General features: G+C 30.9%; 2 protein-coding genes across 3 annotated transcripts; both read left to right on the forward strand.

Moving 5' to 3' along the window:
- The first annotated feature begins 4050 nt into the window (after positions 1–4050).
- Positions 4051–7413, forward strand: LOC108334939 (methyltransferase-like protein 2). 2 transcript variants are annotated; one of them, XM_017570861.2, is made up of 10 exons: positions 4051–4377; positions 4475–4706; positions 4882–5021; positions 5213–5246; positions 5733–5808; positions 6252–6429; positions 6529–6618; positions 6715–6814; positions 6922–7098; positions 7218–7413. In XM_017570861.2, exons 1-9 carry the CDS (start codon positions 4090–4092, stop codon positions 7068–7070), a joined length of 1287 nt encoding a protein of 428 aa, XP_017426350.1. In that variant the 5' UTR covers positions 4051–4089; the 3' UTR covers positions 7071–7098; positions 7218–7413. The 2 variants fall into 2 exon arrangements, with proteins under 2 accessions (XP_017426350.1, XP_017426364.1); XM_017570875.2 differs by lacking the exons at positions 4882–5021; positions 5213–5246.
- Positions 7414–9673: 2260 nt separating this feature from the next.
- Positions 9674–12286, forward strand: LOC108323836 (protein BRASSINAZOLE-RESISTANT 2). The gene is made up of 2 exons (XM_017556611.2): positions 9674–10061; positions 11054–12286. Exons 1-2 carry the CDS (start codon positions 9810–9812, stop codon positions 11747–11749), a joined length of 948 nt encoding a protein of 315 aa, XP_017412100.1. The 5' UTR covers positions 9674–9809; the 3' UTR covers positions 11750–12286.
- Positions 12287–18854: the final 6568 nt, after the last annotated feature.

Consider the following 18854-nt stretch of genomic DNA (forward strand, 5'->3'; position numbering starts at 1 on the left):
GGACAGAGTAGGAAGGATGTAGCTTCAGTGGTGATATTCATATCCGAAGATCCAGTTTGGAGGACAGAGTAGGATAGAATAATTGAGCTAGCGAATAAGTACATCCATGTCCGAAGATCCAGTTTGGGGACAGAGTAGGATAGGATGTAGTTGAGTAAAAGTACCACTGCAAGTGTAGAACTAGCTAAGAGTTCAATATTCATACGATTGTCCGAATGAATGGAGTTTACGAATGATAATGGTATGTTTATTATATTGTTGAGTAATTTAACTTATAAGATGGAAGTTTGGTTATTAATTTAATTACCATGATGTTTTTGTATTGCATTAGCTCACCCTTGCTTTGTCTGTTGTTTGGTTGTTATTTTGTGTTATGTATTTTGATTGGCGATGATCATCCGGTGGATGGGAGCAGAAGTCGGTGATATGCCGGTGGAGCAAGCCTTAGATGGAGGATCGACTGAAGAATAGTTTTAATATTGAAACCTATGTTTTTATTTCTGTTTTAAGGTGTGGAGTGTAATTAGTTTGAATTAACAGTGAGGGTTTGTATAATAATGAGGAAAACTCTTATTCCTCCTTCTATCAACTGTTCTATTGTATCAATGATGTAAGAACTCTATTATAGTTTGATGCTATAATTATGGGGATGTTACATGAACTACATAAACATGTTTTGCAAGAATGAGTGAAAAATTAAATAAACAAATTAGTTCCCATATATATATATATATATATATATATATATATATATCATGTATAGATCAAAAGTGTTGAAGAATCATTAAGGTTAGGTGAAATTTTGATGTGGCACTTGATACCCTCAAATAGCTTGAAGAATAAAGTGTTAAAGAACATTGAAATGCATTGTCATTGTTAGAGTTTAAAGAATTTTCATCTAATTCTCTCAACCATTAGCATTGACATGAGATAATAAGAGTGTGATTCTGATGCTATGTTGAATCTAATGTTATTTCAATCTACAATTAAAATCAAATTCACTTGCTTTCAGAAATGCCACAATTAGATATCAATAATATTAGCATTTACTTCATTTAAAGAATTCAATCTATAATATATATATATATATATATATATATATATATATATATATATATATATATATATATATATTCTCTATAAAATTCTATTAAGTATTATTTATAAGTTTTGATTTGAGATCTCAGTTACGCAGATATCTTAAAATTTATTAATTATTTATTATCATATAAAAATTTATTAAATAGAATATGAAAACAAAGAATAAGTATATTATCTTAATAAAGTTATAATTACGAGTAAGTAGATATTAACATTATTCATATCTAATTGTGGCATCTTTGGATTTGATGTTATACTTTAGATTCAACATATCATCATAATACTTTATAAATGAATATCTATACATATTACAATTTTGAAGTTTACTTTTTTTTAATAAGAATATTTGAGTTTAGTATTTTAATATATAGGTATACTGAGATTGAAAAAATAGCTTATATTATAGAATTTAATTTTGAAACACGAGCGTTTTAATATACTTGTTTTTTACACACTTGAAATTGTGTAGGAAAATTAAATTTTGTTGTATTTTGATTGATAATTGAATATAATTGCATTGGATATTGTTTTTTAATGGTCGTTTCTTGGCATGCTTAGAACATTAAACTTGTGCAATCCATGATTGTATTCGTGTATGAATTTGTTAAGAATATTTAAACTAATCAAATAAACTTGTAATGACTTTTTTCACTCGAACAAAAAGAAGATAGAGTGACTTTGTCCATTCTCTAATAATTTTTGCTAAAGCAAGATATTATCATTAAAGAAAAATAAAATAGAGAGATTTAATTTTTGTTTCTTTCGTTTAATCTTGCTCATACGAGAAATTATGATAAAAGTCAAATATTTTTTCTGTTATTTAATTTTCCCCAAATGAGATTTGCATTGCTCAACAAATTTATATGATAAAATTTAAAACAATTATGTATATATATGCATACAAGTAAATGAAAACATTTAAAGATGTTGATTAGTGATGTAAACATGTATATATGGATTTAAGACGATATATTTGCTTGATTTTATGTGTGATCTTTTGAATTAGATCGATCGAGTCACGTATATATGGAAAATATAAGTTGACCTTCATTATATTAGTATGTACTAATTAGTAAATGAACTTATATATAATTTAAATATTTCTTCTTTTATATTTTTGTTGTTGTTTATATTCAAGTGTTGATATATAAGTAATGAAATGAATCATATTTTGGATTGTAAAAGAAGATATTAATGTGAAAGAAACTTACATATAAAATAAATATTGTTGAAAGTATGGATGAAATAAAAGTCTTAAATTAAATAAAAATAATCCATACAAACAATACAGGAAAAGAAAAACAAGTAAACTTGTTTTTCGAGAATAATATGACATTATCTAATGTTACATTATATTTGATTTAAGATGTTATAATTACCATTTTCGTAGTTCTAATGAAAATTAAATCACTTTTTTTTCATCATGATATTCTTATTCTTATTTTATCGATTAAAGTTACGTTCTTCTTACTGCATCAATAACTTGTGAGAAACCCCTTTTTTCTTAAAAAAATAATCTCAAAACTAATACATGAACTAGACATTAAACAAACCAACATTTCTAACTTCAATTTTTAAAAAAACTGAAAATTTATCTTTCCTAGATGGAATAGTAGAAGTAACACATAAGTTATATATGACTAACTCACTGGTATAAAAAATAAAATTACGATAATATGATACATTTTTATATTCATTTAATACATAGTATAAAAATAAAATGATTATAAAAAGATAAATTTTTATATTTAAAAAAAGTAAAAAAATTATGTGTTTTAAAATATCAATTTTTTTTATAAAAGATGGAGAATATGACACAGCAGGTACAACATATATAACTTGGAAGAAATCAATGATCTATCCCCAATTAGATTTCTGTCATTAATATGAGAATAATGAAAAAAAAAGAAGACAAATTTTTTAGTTTATTAAATAAAACAAAAAAGCATTCCTTTAAAGTTAAAATCTATTAAAAAAAGGAAAACTCTAGTTTGTAGGTAGTAATGAACTGTATGCTGTGTTATTAACAAAGCTTGATTGAGCATAAAGAAACAGCACTTTGGAATCTACAATGAATCTTTGACGAAAGAATTTGTCGTTTTAAGCTGTGACATTAATTGAAACCATAATCTAAATCGTGATTCATGGGACAATGTCTTGACTCACTAAAAAACAACAAGAAGTTGTGGAATGATTATGCAAAAGTGATGGAAGAATTTGACCTGGTAGCAAAACAAAAAACAAGTGGATTCACGATAGTGCCATCTTTCATACGGTGCAATTAAAGTGTGGGAAAAATGGTTGTTGCGAAATTGTAGAGTCCAAAAGGGTTACGACTTAGGAACGAGGATGTAATGGCCACGATGTTGTTTTTTCTTCGTGGGTTTCTCATTTTCCATAACGTATTTAGTGATGTCTCTCATGTTTTAGAATTCAGAAGAGGACTGTGACACTTTAGAGTACAATTCAAGTTTAATTTGCCTTGAAAAAATTGAACTCGTATTTTATTTATATATATAATTATCAGCAAATTGGTTTTTTTTAATATCAATTCCAATACATATTATTATGAGTACGTTTTGACAGTGTGCAGCTTCAAGGTGGTAAGAGTTTTAGATATTTTTTTTTAATTTTGGTTAAATTATTCTAGGTTTCTAGTTATAAAGTTCTCTTGAGATTGTACATTTCACAAGTCACAAGTTATAAGTTAAAATCGTATCTCACATTACTGAATTTTAAAGATATTTCAAATTAGACATGAAATAGAATTAGGTTTTTAATATTAGTTTGAGTATTTTAAGCCTTATTAATTAGTATGGGGTGTATTTAGTAAAAGTGGGGTGCATTAGTAATAGGTAAAAGTAGGATGCAGATTAAGTCGACCTGGTCCAATTTTTAAAGAGCCCAACATCAAGCTCAATTTTGAAAGCCCAACCCATTTATTCACGCTCGCAGTTACCCGCAGGGTCCCTGGAGTCTGAGTTGGGCATGGAAGGAGAACACAAATTGCAGAAACTTTCGTCGTTTTACGAATCTGGTATATACTCCTTCGACGATTCAAACGCTGTTTTCGTGGACTCCGTCCGCGTTCTCAACCGTTTTTACCACCGCTTCAGCGTTTCTTCTTCAGTCTACTATTCTCGTTTCTTCAAAACCCAAACAACCCCCAACGCCGTCTCCTCCACCGTCACTCCCTCTCTCAGGAAACGGAAACGGAAACGGAGAGAATCTCGACCGTTGAACGAGAGAGAGCTAATCGCTCTACAGCGTCACCAGGTAGCAACGGAGTATATTGTTATTATCATTAGAATAACTATTATTTGTGACTTTTATTAATTAATTAATTGCGTTGGCACGTGTGGGTTTTGTGCAGGAAGCGAGGCCACTGTTGTTGGCGGCGCACAAGTGTTTGCTGAAATCAACTGAAGTGTTGAATGCTTTGAAAACTCTGAAGAGTGAATCGAGTTGCTCAACGAAGGAGTGTGACGGTGGTCAACGCTCTTTCGTTGACCTGGGACACGTGGCGCCTCAGCTTGAGGTAACGCTAAGTTTACGTGTCAGTGACAATGACGCTGACCCTCACCCGCTCCCAAAGGATTTAGATGGTGAGTGTTCTAGGTGTTCGTTCATAGAAAATTTTGTCTGTGGTGGCTATGCCTAAGTATTAGATTGAGTTAGTTCTGTCATTGGCATAATGTTTGAGTCTTTGTTAGTTGGATTGTGTGGAGTTAGCTGTTGAACAAAAGCTTATTGCGTAAATGTAATTCTTTGATTTCTCAGACCTTCCCAGTGGGCAATGCTGTGTAGAGAAGGTTCTCCGTGCTTTTAATAATTTGGTTGCTAATGACACCCTGGATGATGCAGTGGCTCAAATTTTGAGCAATTCCTATATAATGCCTCGGGAAAGTTGCTTTTACATGGTATGTTAGAACCTGCATGGCTGTAGTTGGAATGTGTTTACTTTTCAAAGTTTGTATCTACTGGGGTTTCTTCTTTGGTTCATTTTATTTGTTGAGGTTTCTTAGTTTTTTAGTTGATTAAACTTTTTAATCTTGATCCAATTCTGTTGTATCTTACATTTATAATATTTATTTGTTTTCATATGTGGAAGTCTGATCTGGGACAGATTCGCAATCTAATTCCTGGTAATGGTTGCATATGAAACTCAATTTTATATTTCTTGTTACATGCCTTGGTATCACTTAGCAACTGTCTGGTTCATGATACCACAATGTCAGCGTTTACTTTTATGCCACAATCACCTTCATGAAAAAAGGGAACCCTTTCTAACAACGTGTCATTCTCTTTCTTTCTCGTGTCTTTGAATTAATGTTCAAAACTTCCGTGACATGGTAATGGAGTTATCTTGAATTTAATCAAATTATGCTAGATGGATGGAAGGTATTTCTGGTCTTCCTGTATGATCTTATAAATAAAATTATTTTTGCTGAAATTCTTTATGTGGCCTTTTTAAGGGTACCTTTTGTGTTAAGGTGGTCAAGTAGTGAGGGTATAATATGCAATTGCATGACCTTAACAGCCACAAACCAGTTTGTATCTTTTGTGTTAAGGTGGTCAAGTAATGAGGGTGTAATATTTAATTGCACTTTTGTTTGATTAAATTTGTGCAGCTCATGCTGATTCTGGCTTCAACCTCATAATGGTGGATCCACCTTGGGAAAATGCTAGTGCCCACCAAAAATCAAGGTATGTTAAAAGTCATACTATGTTTCATTGATGTAAACTTTTCGAATTTCCTTTATCATATGATGTCTCATTGAAGTAGAGTTACATATAATGTCTCATTGATGTAACTCATCCCTGCATCGACTAAGGATATACCATGCTTCTATTTGATCTTTATTGTTCAGATACATTTCTCTCTAATGAATCAACGAAGAGGGGTTCTTTCTAGGAATTTGGGGGAGGGTCCATCATTGAATAATATATATATATATATATATATATATATATATATATATATATATATATATATATATATATATAATATAATATAATATAATATAATATAATATAAACAGAGATAGCTTTGTGACTCATTGTTGAACTCAATAACTGTTACTCATTTTAAATTGCTTCATAAAATGCAGCTTATTTAAGCGAACTTGATCGCAATGTCATCACTGTAGGTACCAAACCTTGCCCAACAGATATTTTTTATCCCTTCCTATAAAGCAACTCACTCACGCTGGAGGAGCACTTGTAGCCTTATGGGTGACCAACAGAGAAAAGCTACGATGTTTCATTGAGGCAGAGCTTTTTCCTACCTGGGGAGTCAGCTATGCTGCTACTTTCTATTGGTTAAAGGTGACCTCTCAACTCAATTACTGTCCCTTTCCTTGGTAATTGGCATATAAGTTTATGGAGTCATTCCAAATGTCTGTTATTATTTGTTGTCAAATGCAGGTGAAAGAAAACGGATCCTTGATTTGTGATTTAGATCTCTTCCATCATAGGCCGTATGAATGCCTGATCTTGGGATATAGTCCTGGGAAGGTCAGATTTTGCAATGTTTATTTATTAAGCCTTCTAACTATTAGACACTCCCTTCAGTTCATAGCACTCAGTTGTGCTCTTTTTGCACCTTTCTAGGTAAATAATACTGATAATCTATCAGAGTTTAAACCTGTTAAGAATGATCGGGTGATTATGAGCATTCCTGGGGATTACTCAAGGAAACCCCAAATTGCAGGTATCCTTGTCTGTCTAATGTGGTGTTTTAAATTTCTAAACAATCAGTTGCACTGAAAGTTAGACATGATTCGAATGCATATTCATCTTCCTCATAATATTGGTCAGATTTATTACTGGAGCACGTTCCTGGACTCAAACCTCCTCGATGTATAGAGCTATTTGCTAGAGAGATTTTGGCAGGATGGGTTGCTTGGGGAAATGAACCCCTCTACTTTCAAGATTCTAAACATTTTGTAAAAAAGATGGTTCAATGATTCTTAAGGAAAAAAGATTCCATCCGTGGTGATGATCTATTCATTTTTTTTATCTTCAGCATATATTTTTACCATATTTATTTGTGTGACTTGATCTCTTCTGGCTCTAACACTTTTTTTCGCCTTCTTTTCTATGGGTACGGTTAGAAACAAAGACATACTGAAGCTCTGCTTCGACTGTGAGAGATTGGTCTTAAACAATGGTAGGGAACGGGTTCTAATTTCTAAGATAATGTAATGCTTATTGATGGGATTTTGTTTAAAGAGTCCTAATTTAAACATTTCTGCACTATCAATAAGTTGTAGTTCAATGCAATTTCAATTTATTTATGTATTTATGTCATATGCAGCAGCCAGTTTTTTATAGTAGTTTTGTCCATTCACTAGAGTGACAAATTTTGTGAAAATGTACAAATTATTTTCTTATCATGCTAGGGTTTGAAATTATCGTGCCTGCAATATGCTGTATGATTTAGTTAGATTCATCTAAATTGAGAAGGATAATAATACTTTGATAACGATCTTTTTACAAAATTTTAACATCGTGTCATATTGGTCCAAAAATTATTTCAAATCAAGTGTTAAAATGTTTTCAAATATAATTGTCTAATTGAGAACCATGACTTCTTAGCAGCTTCAATCTTTGACCCACACGAAAGAGAATATGGAAAAAGAAAAGGTTTCAAACACTCCCAAAAAGAAGGTAAAGAAAAAGCTTTTCGCCGTTCTTGGTCCAAATCGATGACGACATTTGAAGGGTCATCAATTTGACTAATCATAATATCTCTCTTTCCATTCAAAGAATACCACAATTTAATATTCTTTTCATCTTATATTTAATGAGTTAAAACAAAAGCAAAAAAACAAAATTTGATTAACTAAAATCAAGTAAGATTTGGGATTCGATCTATATTTAAATTTAAATAAATAATGTAGTAGTTAACAATGTGCAGAGTATTAATTAAATAACTTGCTAATTTTAGCAAAAATAAGGTGAAGTAATGGCCATGATGTGAATTATTAAGTAGGGCCTGGCCTAGGTAAGGTGCCTGTAGGCTCTTAAAAATATCTATAATTATTTAACAGAATAATCGGTATTAAAGAGTAAACCAATTTGTTTTCCACAAAAATAAGATTTTCATCATGTCTATTATGACTATCTCTCTTTTCATATGAAATCTTTTCTATTGTTCTTTTTTGTTTTCTTTTCCTTTTGTATTATTTAGAGCTATACTTTTTTTCCCCTCTCTTTGATGGAAAAAGAACTTACACCTTGTTATCTAGAGCTGAAAACATATTTTAAAAAATTAATATGTTGAAAAGAAACATTATATTTCAATTATAATAATTATAGTAATATGTTTTACTAATTTTAAAAGGCTTGATTTTACTTTTCATTTTAAGGCTAAATAAATAATGGGTTAACCCTGAGATTAAGTATGATTTTTCTATTCGTTTATTCCTTTTTAACCATATATATATATTTGAACACTATTTTATATATTATTCTATTAGAATGAATTTTTCCATAAAATAAAATAGAATTATGCATTTTAGTTTCAGAGAATTCTTATTTTACACCTATTTTTTTTATTAATTTTGTTGTTAGTTTTCTACACCTAATGCTTTATGTTGCGTTTTGTTTGAATAGAAAAAAACACTAGAGAAAAATAGAAATATACTGAAAAATGTGTTGCTTAAATTCACAAAGAAGAAAAGAAAAATAATTTTCTCTTCTTTGGAAGGGTGAAAGGAGTGAGTAAATGGAAATAAATAATATAGAGACAAACTTATTTAATTGTATTTTGCTGAAGTAACAAGCAAGTAAGAAGTGACAGTAATCTGCACTCTGCAGAGTCCGAATACTTCCACTTTATCTGAAAAAGTCACAAAACAGAAGCTATATCCATTTTTTTATGAATTTTCTTTTCAAATTTTAATCATTTCTCGTACTCTGTCCATTTTAAAACTCCTCAAGGTAATTATTGAACAAAAGAATAGTTGAAAAATATTTTTAGTCTGAAATTAATATAATTAAATGTTATTGATATACATTTACAATATCTTTAATTAATTTACGCATAGTTTTATCAGTTTTTAAAGCTAAAGTAATACAATAATAGTAGTTGGTGTTAGTAGTAAGTACATGCACTTATCCTTTTAATATCAATTATTGATTTAATTTTATAATATTCTTAAATGCAATAAAACAAAACAAAAAGAGTTTGATTTGCTTTTTTTTTCAAGTTAAAAAATAAAGAATTGTAATAATACATTTGGATTTAAATATAATTCCTTATTTTTCTTACACAGATGAATCATTGTGTTTTGAATCATTGATGATCTTCAGTTGTGGGTCCCACTCCCATTAATAATTAGCTTATCAGAGAAAGCAGTCCACATGGAATGCAATACGTCCACGCGTCACATCGCTGATTCCGCTCGGGCCCACTTCACAACCATCGGCAGCGCCGAACAATCCCAACCGTTCAATCTCTCATCAAATATTAAATCTAACAAAGCTCGCACATCGAACCCACAATCTTCACTGAGCCTTTTCCGCACTGGAACATTTTCCCCGCCTGAAATTATCTTTATCAGATTCTTCGTTCTTTCACGCATCCAGCGAAGACAATTGGAGAAAAGCGCGATCCTCGTGACTCGTGAACTCGTTACGTTACACTCCAATCGGGTTTAAATACCCTGCGACGCGCAAACGCTAGTCACCATCGCCGGAAAATGACATCCGACGGAGCTACTTCGGCTGCGGCGGCGGCGGCGGCGAGTAGGAGAAAGCCGTCGTGGAGGGAGAGAGAGAATAACCGTAGGAGAGAACGAAGGCGACGAGCGATCGCGGCGAAAATATACTCTGGACTTCGAGCTCAGGGGAACTATAACTTGCCGAAGCACTGTGACAACAACGAAGTTCTCAAAGCGCTTTGTGCAGAAGCTGGTTGGTGCGTCGAAGAAGACGGAACCACATATCGCAAGGTAATAATTCAAATCGAAACCAATCACGTACATTTTACCTGTTACAGCGTTACCGGATCTTACTTTTGAATCTCAATCAAACGATCGTTTAAATTTCCGTCCATGCTGCATTGCGAATTTGTAATCAAGAAGTGGAAGCGACGAAGTACAATTACTTATCGTTCTGGTTAAACGGAGATTTCTAACTTAACTGTCGGATGTTCTGATCCTTAATACTACTGCGTAAATGCGGAAAATTTTATAAGGAGTGATAAGTCTCTGCTTGTTGATGTACTAAAACTGATCGAACTTTGATGCTCTAGTTGTGTGTAAGATGTTGGAATTAGCAGTAGATAATCTTAATTGTGAATGGAAAAAAAATGAATTGTGTGTGCACAGATATTAATGTATGATTTTTTTCATCTCCTGAGATTACTGGAGTTTTGTTCACTTTAGTTTCTTATTATTTATATCTATTTTAATTTATTTCAGATGAAAAATATTCTTTGCAATCTCTGTCATGATGTTGGAAAAATAGTTGAAACTTGTAAAATGTTTCTTTTTATCTGAAGAATAACTTATTATTTTAAGATAAAAATAATTTATTTTTATAATTATGAAAACTTGTTATTTATAATAATTTTTTCAAATGTAATTCACCCCTATAAATGCTTTCCTCTTATGTAACAAGTGATAGCTCCCAGAGAAAATTAATTATCTTTAAGTTAAAATCATTTTTCGGTAATTTTAAAAAAACTTATTCTAAATATTATTGAAATAAATTTATTTCTGCTTCGATTTCATACACACCCGGTGTCAATGTGATTTTGTCATCAACAGCTTAGACTTGTAGAGTTTCTCACTTTGAACACTAAGTTGTTGGTGTTAATCTGAACAATTTGTGACAGAATGATATGAACTTATGATTTTCTCTTCACTCTGCAAACTCTTAATTGTTGGTGTTAATGAGATTGATTTGCAATGATAACGTAGTTTGTGTTTTGGGTGAACAGGGTTCCAAACCACCTCTGGCCAATGGTGCAGGGATCTCCATGAGAAACATTCTCTTTTCTTCTTCACAGAATCCAAGTCCGTTTTCTTCGTCGCATCCCAGCCCAATTCCTTCATACCAAGTGAGTCCTTCTTCCTCCTCTTTCCCAAGCCCGTTTCGGTTAGATGTGGATAAGGACAATGTATCAAACCTCATTCCATACATTCGCAATGCCTCTCTGTCTCTTCCTCCTCTGAGGATATCAAACAGTGCCCCTGTGACGCCGCCTCTGTCATCACCTACGTCAAGAAATCCAAAACCAATTCCTACATGGGAGTCCATTGCCAAAGAATCTATGACCTCCTTCAACTACCCTCTCTTTGCAGCTTCTGCTCCTGCTAGCCCCACGCACCGTCACCTTTACACCCCTGCCACTATTCCAGAGTGTGACGAGTCTGATACTTCCACCTGTGAATCTAGCCAGTGGGTGAAATTTCAAGCATTTGCTCCTTCTGCATCTGTGTTTCCAACTTCTCCAACCTTCAATCTTGTTAAACCTGTGGTTCCTCCCGGTGTGCCTGATAACTCAATCCAAGAGATGAGGACGAGTTCAGAAGAGATTGGAGTACAGGTAATGCCTTGGGTTGGTGAAAGAATTCATGAAGTGGCATTGGATGATTTGGAACTCACTCTTGGAAGCGGGAAGGTGCGGAGTTAGGCTGCTAGCAGAATTATCTCATATGGGTTAAGTGAAAATGAGATCACAGGAGTTTTTTGCTGGTTGGTTATTGCTCAACCTGGTGTTAGAGATGGAGTTAATAGCTACCTCATCCAGAGTCGTTGGTGAAAGCAGTTTATCGGGAAGAGACTGGAGTTATTATTGGGAACTGGATTTATCTGATGCTGTGGGCATTTTATGGAGAAAATGATCTCCTTCCATCCATGGCTTGGGTAAAATGTAGAAATGAGAATTTCACCTCCTCCCTTCGTGGTTAAATCAGCTATTGTTCAAAAAGGCTCATCAAGCCTATGTGCTAAGTGTTAGGTGCTGTGGGTGATTTGAAATTGAAATTTCAGGTTTTATCAAGTTTATTGTCTGTCAAAAGCTCACAAGACCTGCTTATTTGTAATGTTACATTTAAATTTTGTTGTTCTTCTTTATGTTCTTGTTGTTCTTTGTATCAAATAGTTTGTATGTTATTTTTATTTTTGCCGACAGGTTTTGTAGTTAGTGCAAAGTCAACAATTGGCTCTATCGTCCTTCTACCTTATTGACCCCTTTGATAAGTTCATGAGCTCAAAGCGGCATGAACTATGGTATTCAATATGGAATTGACACTAGTCTATACTAATGAAGTCATGTGGTACTTTGGGGTGTTGTTCCCTGGTTAGCGGATTGTATAATATGTGATGAGTTGTGCAGGAGATGTCTTTGGAAAGAAAGGCAAAGTTCCATTAATGTGCCTTGGGTTTGCTGTAATATTCTCCTTCTGATTTTTCAATTCAGAATGTTCCTAATGTAGTCTTGGGTTATTTATTTGTTACTTTTAAGTTTTATTTTATTATCATATAATTTACGGTGATTCGGGATGTGTTGGTAGTTTGGATCTTTTTTGGTTGGGTCTTTCTTCCTTTGCAGCCTAGTTCCTAGCCCTTGAGGGTGTATAATAGCCAAATATTTCGATTGGCCTTACTTTCCTGCAACAAAGCACATTTGATGAGGAGGATACACCGGAAAATGTTGTTCAAGTTATATATGTTGAGATCATTGATCTTGAATTGGAACCTGCGAATCCTTTTTGGCTAGTATCATATGCAGAGCAGAACCTATTGGATGTCTGCAACGAAGAACAGAAGATGTAGATCCTCATGGTACCTATAAACTATGGCAACTGTCGGAATCTCTTTAAACACTCATGGGTGATGACGCAGCCTGTGCCAGTTCATCGACTGTCTTGTTAAATTTACCGTGATGATAATTGGTATGTGTTTCCTTTCCTGTGTTTGCATTGACTCATCTTTTCCCGCAAGGAATTGTTTTTCTTTGTTTATCAGTGATTTAAACTTATAATATTGATTGCAACGGTAGTGTGCAACGACTCTCCCTTATATTTTTTAATAATGAAGATCCTTTGGCTCCGAGATGCATTGGTTTAAACTATTAACTCCTAATCCAAAGGTGTGCATCTTACTTGATATAATATTTTTTTGTTGTCATTTATGGAAGACTGATCTCGTACAGATTGGCAATCTCATTCCAGGAAATGGTTACATATAAAACTTAATACTCAATTTCAATTATTTTTATGTCTTGATAGGCAATCTCATTCACTTAATACTCAATCTCATTCCATGTGCGAACCTTCTCATGTATAATTTGCTAGAGAAATTGTGGCTGGATGGATTGCCTGCGCAAATGAACCAATTAGCTTTCAAGATTCTGGGTTTGTTAGGTGAGACTCAAGAGAGAAAAAAAACTTATTTTATAAATTAAATTATTTTTTTGCTTACTTCATTTGAATGATTTTTCATTAACTTTAATCAAATTGGATTTTTAATTAAAATATATGCTAATTTTAACTTCGAAGAGAAATTTTTTTTTTTTTTTCATTTTACTTTTTAAAAGTTTTTTTAAGAAATTTCTTCGAAATAAATCCTTTGTCAGAAAGGTGCATCAATGATTCTTCAGAAAAGAGATTCCGTGCTTGGTGATCTCTTGTCATTTATGAATTTTCCAGTGTCCATTTCTCTGCCCTACTTTATTCATTTTCTTCTCTGTGCATGAGTAACTTTGGTTTCTTAGCAAGGGAAGAAACCAAAATATACTGAAGCTTTGCTTCGACTGTCAGATGGTGCCTTTAAACATTGGCAGTGACTTCTAATTTCTTGGATAGGTAATTATTATTATTATTAATATTATTATTATTATTGTTGTTGTTTTTGTTGTTTTTTTTGTCAAATATCTGTTTGCAAGAATTAAACCAGAGTTTTGTTGTAGGAAACAAATTATATAGAAGAAGGAATTTCTAACAATGCATTAAATTATTGTATCTTGTGGCAAACTTCTTACATCTTTTGTGTGTATTACTTTAACTGATATTTTACGATTTGATTTTTTTTTTGTTGCTGAAATCTTTTATGATTAGATTTCTTTTTTGTCCAAATCTTTTATGATTGAATGGTCTGAGGAATTATCATGTGTTGGAGGTTCTTTACCCATTTGTGTGTCTGTTGTTGGTTCCAGCTTAACTTAAAAATAATTTTGTATTCCCGTATTGATTTAAATTTTTAATAATGCAAAAGGAAAATCCACCGAAAGCGATTTCCGTACTGTATCATCTTTCAGACAAATTTTGTAAAAATAGTTTGGTTCTTAAACTTACTCAGTTCGATACATTCATAACATAATTTAAATATTACATAAATTACTTATTACAATAAAATAGTTAATAATTAATTAAAAATAAAGCATAATAGCTTAGTTTTCTTTTATCATGTATTTAATATATTGTTCGTTTATAACAATGTTATAATGTTTAATATGATCATTAAGTAAAAAGTAAGACTAACAAATATATATATATATATATATATATATATATATATATATATATATATATATATATATATATATATATATATATATATATATATATATATTATTGGTGTTGATTTCATCAGTGTCCATTATTAAATCGGCTTAAAGATCTGTAGATATAAATATAGAAATAAACTTAAATCTATCACTAATAGTCTAATATAAGAATATAAAGTGTCATTTTTGTCGTTGATGAATATAATCAAGTTTTCCTGAGAATTAAATTCTTTTAGGAATTGTCAGAATTCTTGTAAGTGGTATAGTGATAAGAATGACAAAATTCTTCACTTACTTATAATGGATTTTTTTTATAACCCTTTTGAGTAATAATTACTTTTTGTTTATTCCTTCTCTTATAGGGTTTGTTCTTCTTAAATGGTTCAACTATCAACCTCTTGTTGTTTAAGTTATGATCCATGATTTGTTAAAAAATGTAGGAAAATAAGACCAGTACACATGCTTAAATATTGTTCCAAAACTTCATTTACAATTTATTACCCTCAAATAAAGGTGGAAGTTTCAATACTTAAAATTTCTTAATCCAAACAATTTTATTTTTACCTTCATTTCTCTTTAGATCCATTTTCATTTTTTGAGTTTCATCCTCCAATTCAAACACAAGCTTAATCTTCAACGTAAGAAACAATATGATCTCTATAAATTAGAGGACAATGAAGTGTTTTTAATATTTTTATATTTATTTTATCCTCTATTATCACCAAGTAATTAGTTTAAGATTTGAATTTCTCAAGATTTTTTTCGCTAGTAAGAAGAAAGTTGAGAAGTACTATTTGAGTAGCAAAACAATACGTTTATTTTATGACACTTGAAATTTGACTTATCTATTTTTTAAACTCTTGAAAGCAATGGTATAAATTGAGAAAATACCCCGAATATAGTACTATTAAGAGAAATTCATTTGTTCTTAATATCATGTTTCAATTGGTAAAAATACATAATTTATTATTTGTATGGGTGATATGGAGTTAATGATATAGACTCACATATCGCTCATAAATGACAGTATTATCATGATTATACAGTAAATCATTATTGCACGAGTTCGAATAAAAGAGTTTAATATCAATCATCTCAAAATTAATATCACACTAAATGTATCATCAAGCTTAAGTATTGTATTGATTTATATTTTAATTACTCAAAAAGCTAGTCAAAGTTTTATAAACTTTGTCAAAAATATCAATTCAAATATATAATCAACTTACAAAAATGACATTATATTTATCCTATCCCCCACACGTCAACATAACATATCTTTTTTAGGTTCAATCTTTGACCCACTAAAGAGAATATGGAAAAAGAAAAAGTTCCAAACACTTCCAAAAAGAAAGAAGATAAAAGAAAACCTTTTCGCCGTTTTTAGTCCAAAACGATGACCACACTTTGAAGGGTCATCAAAATTTTACAACATAATATCTATTTTCAATCAAATAACAATATACTTGTGACACTCGGTCACTGACAAGGGTAGGAAGTGATTGTCGATGCAAGAGACACGAAGTATAAGGGGCAAAAACAATGAGCGACTTCTAGTAGGTTTCTAGTGAAAGGGACACATGGATGAATCGAACATATACCAGAATGAGAGGTATCTAGAAACTGTATAGGTATGAGACTATACAGTTGAAGGATAGCTGAGTAATTTAGGGATGAGTGACTTTCTGGAAAGTTTTTTCAGAAAGTGTGCGAGTAAGGACAAAACATTGGAAAGTCTTGTGTTAATGTGTGGAGACACTCAATATTTCCTGGAAGTTGTCGGAGCGTTACAAATTATTTTTTAAGCAAGATATGTAAGGTGTTCGTTGGCTCTTAAAAAATGCTAGTAATATTTTAAAATAAATTAAGAATTGTAAATATTTAATAAGTAAATGATATTGGGTTATAAAGTGTAACGAAATATGTCTTTTAAACAATAAAAATAACATAAAACTTCTACTTTTATCGAGCATTACTATCCTAACTTATAATATTATCTATTCTAGTAATATATATTAAATTTGTCTTTTTTTTAAACAACAAAATTTACATAAAAATTCTATCTCTATCGAAAATTATTATCCTAATTCAAAAGACATTTAGATGAAATTTCTCAAAATCAAGAATATAATTAATATGTTATCTAATAAGATGATTTAACAAATACTGACCACTACAAAACAACTTTCTTATAGTGGAGGTTATTTTCTAGTTATAAAAACCTCTGCAAACTAACATATTTTAGAAGAATTTTAGTAGATTGTCTAAATGACAATAATAGTAGGAGTGAGAAAGAAATAAAGGTCTGAGAGAGAAAAACTGAAGAAAATAGAAAAGAAAAACGCAGAAAGAATGTACTAAAAAAAGAAGAAAAGAAATATAAAATTAATTTAAAACAAAACAAAAAAAACTTACTTATATAGAAACTTCTTCGTATAGTCTTTAATGTCTTTTTAATTGTGTAGTTCAATACTAATGAGATGAATGACAATACCAATTTTGAAAAATATGGAAAAAAATGAAATATATAGAAAAAATAAAAATATACAATAAATGAAGAATTTTCTTCTTAGAGAATATATTTATTGATGGATTTTTTAAAAAATAGATACTTACAACATTCACGTCTTAAAAAAAATATATTACGTATAATAGTTCGATTAATTGAAATTTAATATTTTAATTATTATTATTTTATTAATTGTAAAAGGAATGACTCTAATGTTTATTTTCTAAACACGAATTTGTTATAACTCATCCTTATAATATAAATTATTGATTTAATTTTATAATATTCTTAAATGTAAAGAAAAAAAAAGCAGTTTCATTTGTTTTTTTTTTCAAGTTGAAAGAATAAATAATTCTACAATACCTTTGGGATTGAAATGTGATTGTTCATTTTTCTCACACAGATGAATCATTGCGTTCTGAATCATTGCGTTTTGAATCATTGATGATCTTCAGCTATGGGTCCCACTCCCATTAATAATTAGCTTATCAGAGAAAGCAGTCCACATGGAACGCGACGCGCCCACGCGTCGCATCGCTCACTCTCCGAAAGATCTCAAACGTCAATTTCTTATCTCACCCTAAATCCTGCAACGCACAGACGTCGACCTCACAGTCACAGATGCGACTCTTACCACAAGAATATTCCTCCCAGTCTCTCTCCGGCAGCATTTCTGACCCTTGGATACATCTCACGGTTGAAAAATGTGTTCTCTCTTTGAAACTGGTATAAAAGGCAGAAATTATTACATACAAATATATTAAGAATATATTATAAAATAGTGTACATTAAATTTTGTTTTCATGTTAAAAAGTTGTGTTAAGGATATCTAATATATTGAAATACACTTTTCTCAACAATTATACAACGAAAACAAGAAAAGTCAGAATTTAAAAGAATTAATAACAAACAACTAATTAAATTACATTTTCTTTCAACATAAAATTCAAAACTTTTTAATTGAAATGAATCTCCTAACTCAAGAGTTAGTTTCATATGTAAATGTGTAAATTATAAATAAAATTGATAATGACTAAAACATACATTTTTAATTTGAATAAATAAACATGACGTGATTAAACATGCAAAAACAAATTGTTTTCATGTTTTTTTTTTTCAAATTTTCTGAATAAGAGAAGACAATGTATTTTATTTGTAGAATAAACAAGAAAAAATATGTATCAGTCCTTTGAAAGATTAAATATTAGTTATTGGAGAAGGATTTAGAAGTCAATTTACTAAAAAAGCAAGCAACTTAAATTATAAATTTACAATATACATCGGATGAGATTAATTTTAAAATCTCAATTCATAAAATTCAATGTTATAAAACAGAGAATCTTATGTAGTAACTCTGAATTATAAATATACCTAGTACCGAAAACACATGATAAAAAAGAATAAAATTAATGTTGTTTTGGATTGAGCTATTTTGGATTGGGCGAAATCAGAGTCTAAAAACTTGTGTGTGTGGAGATATCCAACTGAAGCAAGGTTTTACAAGCCTATAAAAAGAAATTGGACTTTCAAACATTGAGTAACTTTTTTTGTTGGTTATTCTGTGATATTTAGAGACTAAGTTTTATTATCTCAAAACAAAGAATATTTTTGAGACAAGAACTACCACGTTCTTCGAGGATATTGAGTTTGAAAGGAAAAATAAGGTAAGAAACTTTATCTTTAAGAAAGAATCGGTAACAATTCCAGACCTGATTCATA

This window comes from Vigna angularis, chromosome 7 (genome assembly GCF_016808095.1).
Source record: "Vigna angularis cultivar LongXiaoDou No.4 chromosome 7, ASM1680809v1, whole genome shotgun sequence".
In the NCBI taxonomy this organism is placed as follows: domain Eukaryota; kingdom Viridiplantae; phylum Streptophyta; class Magnoliopsida; order Fabales; family Fabaceae; genus Vigna; species Vigna angularis.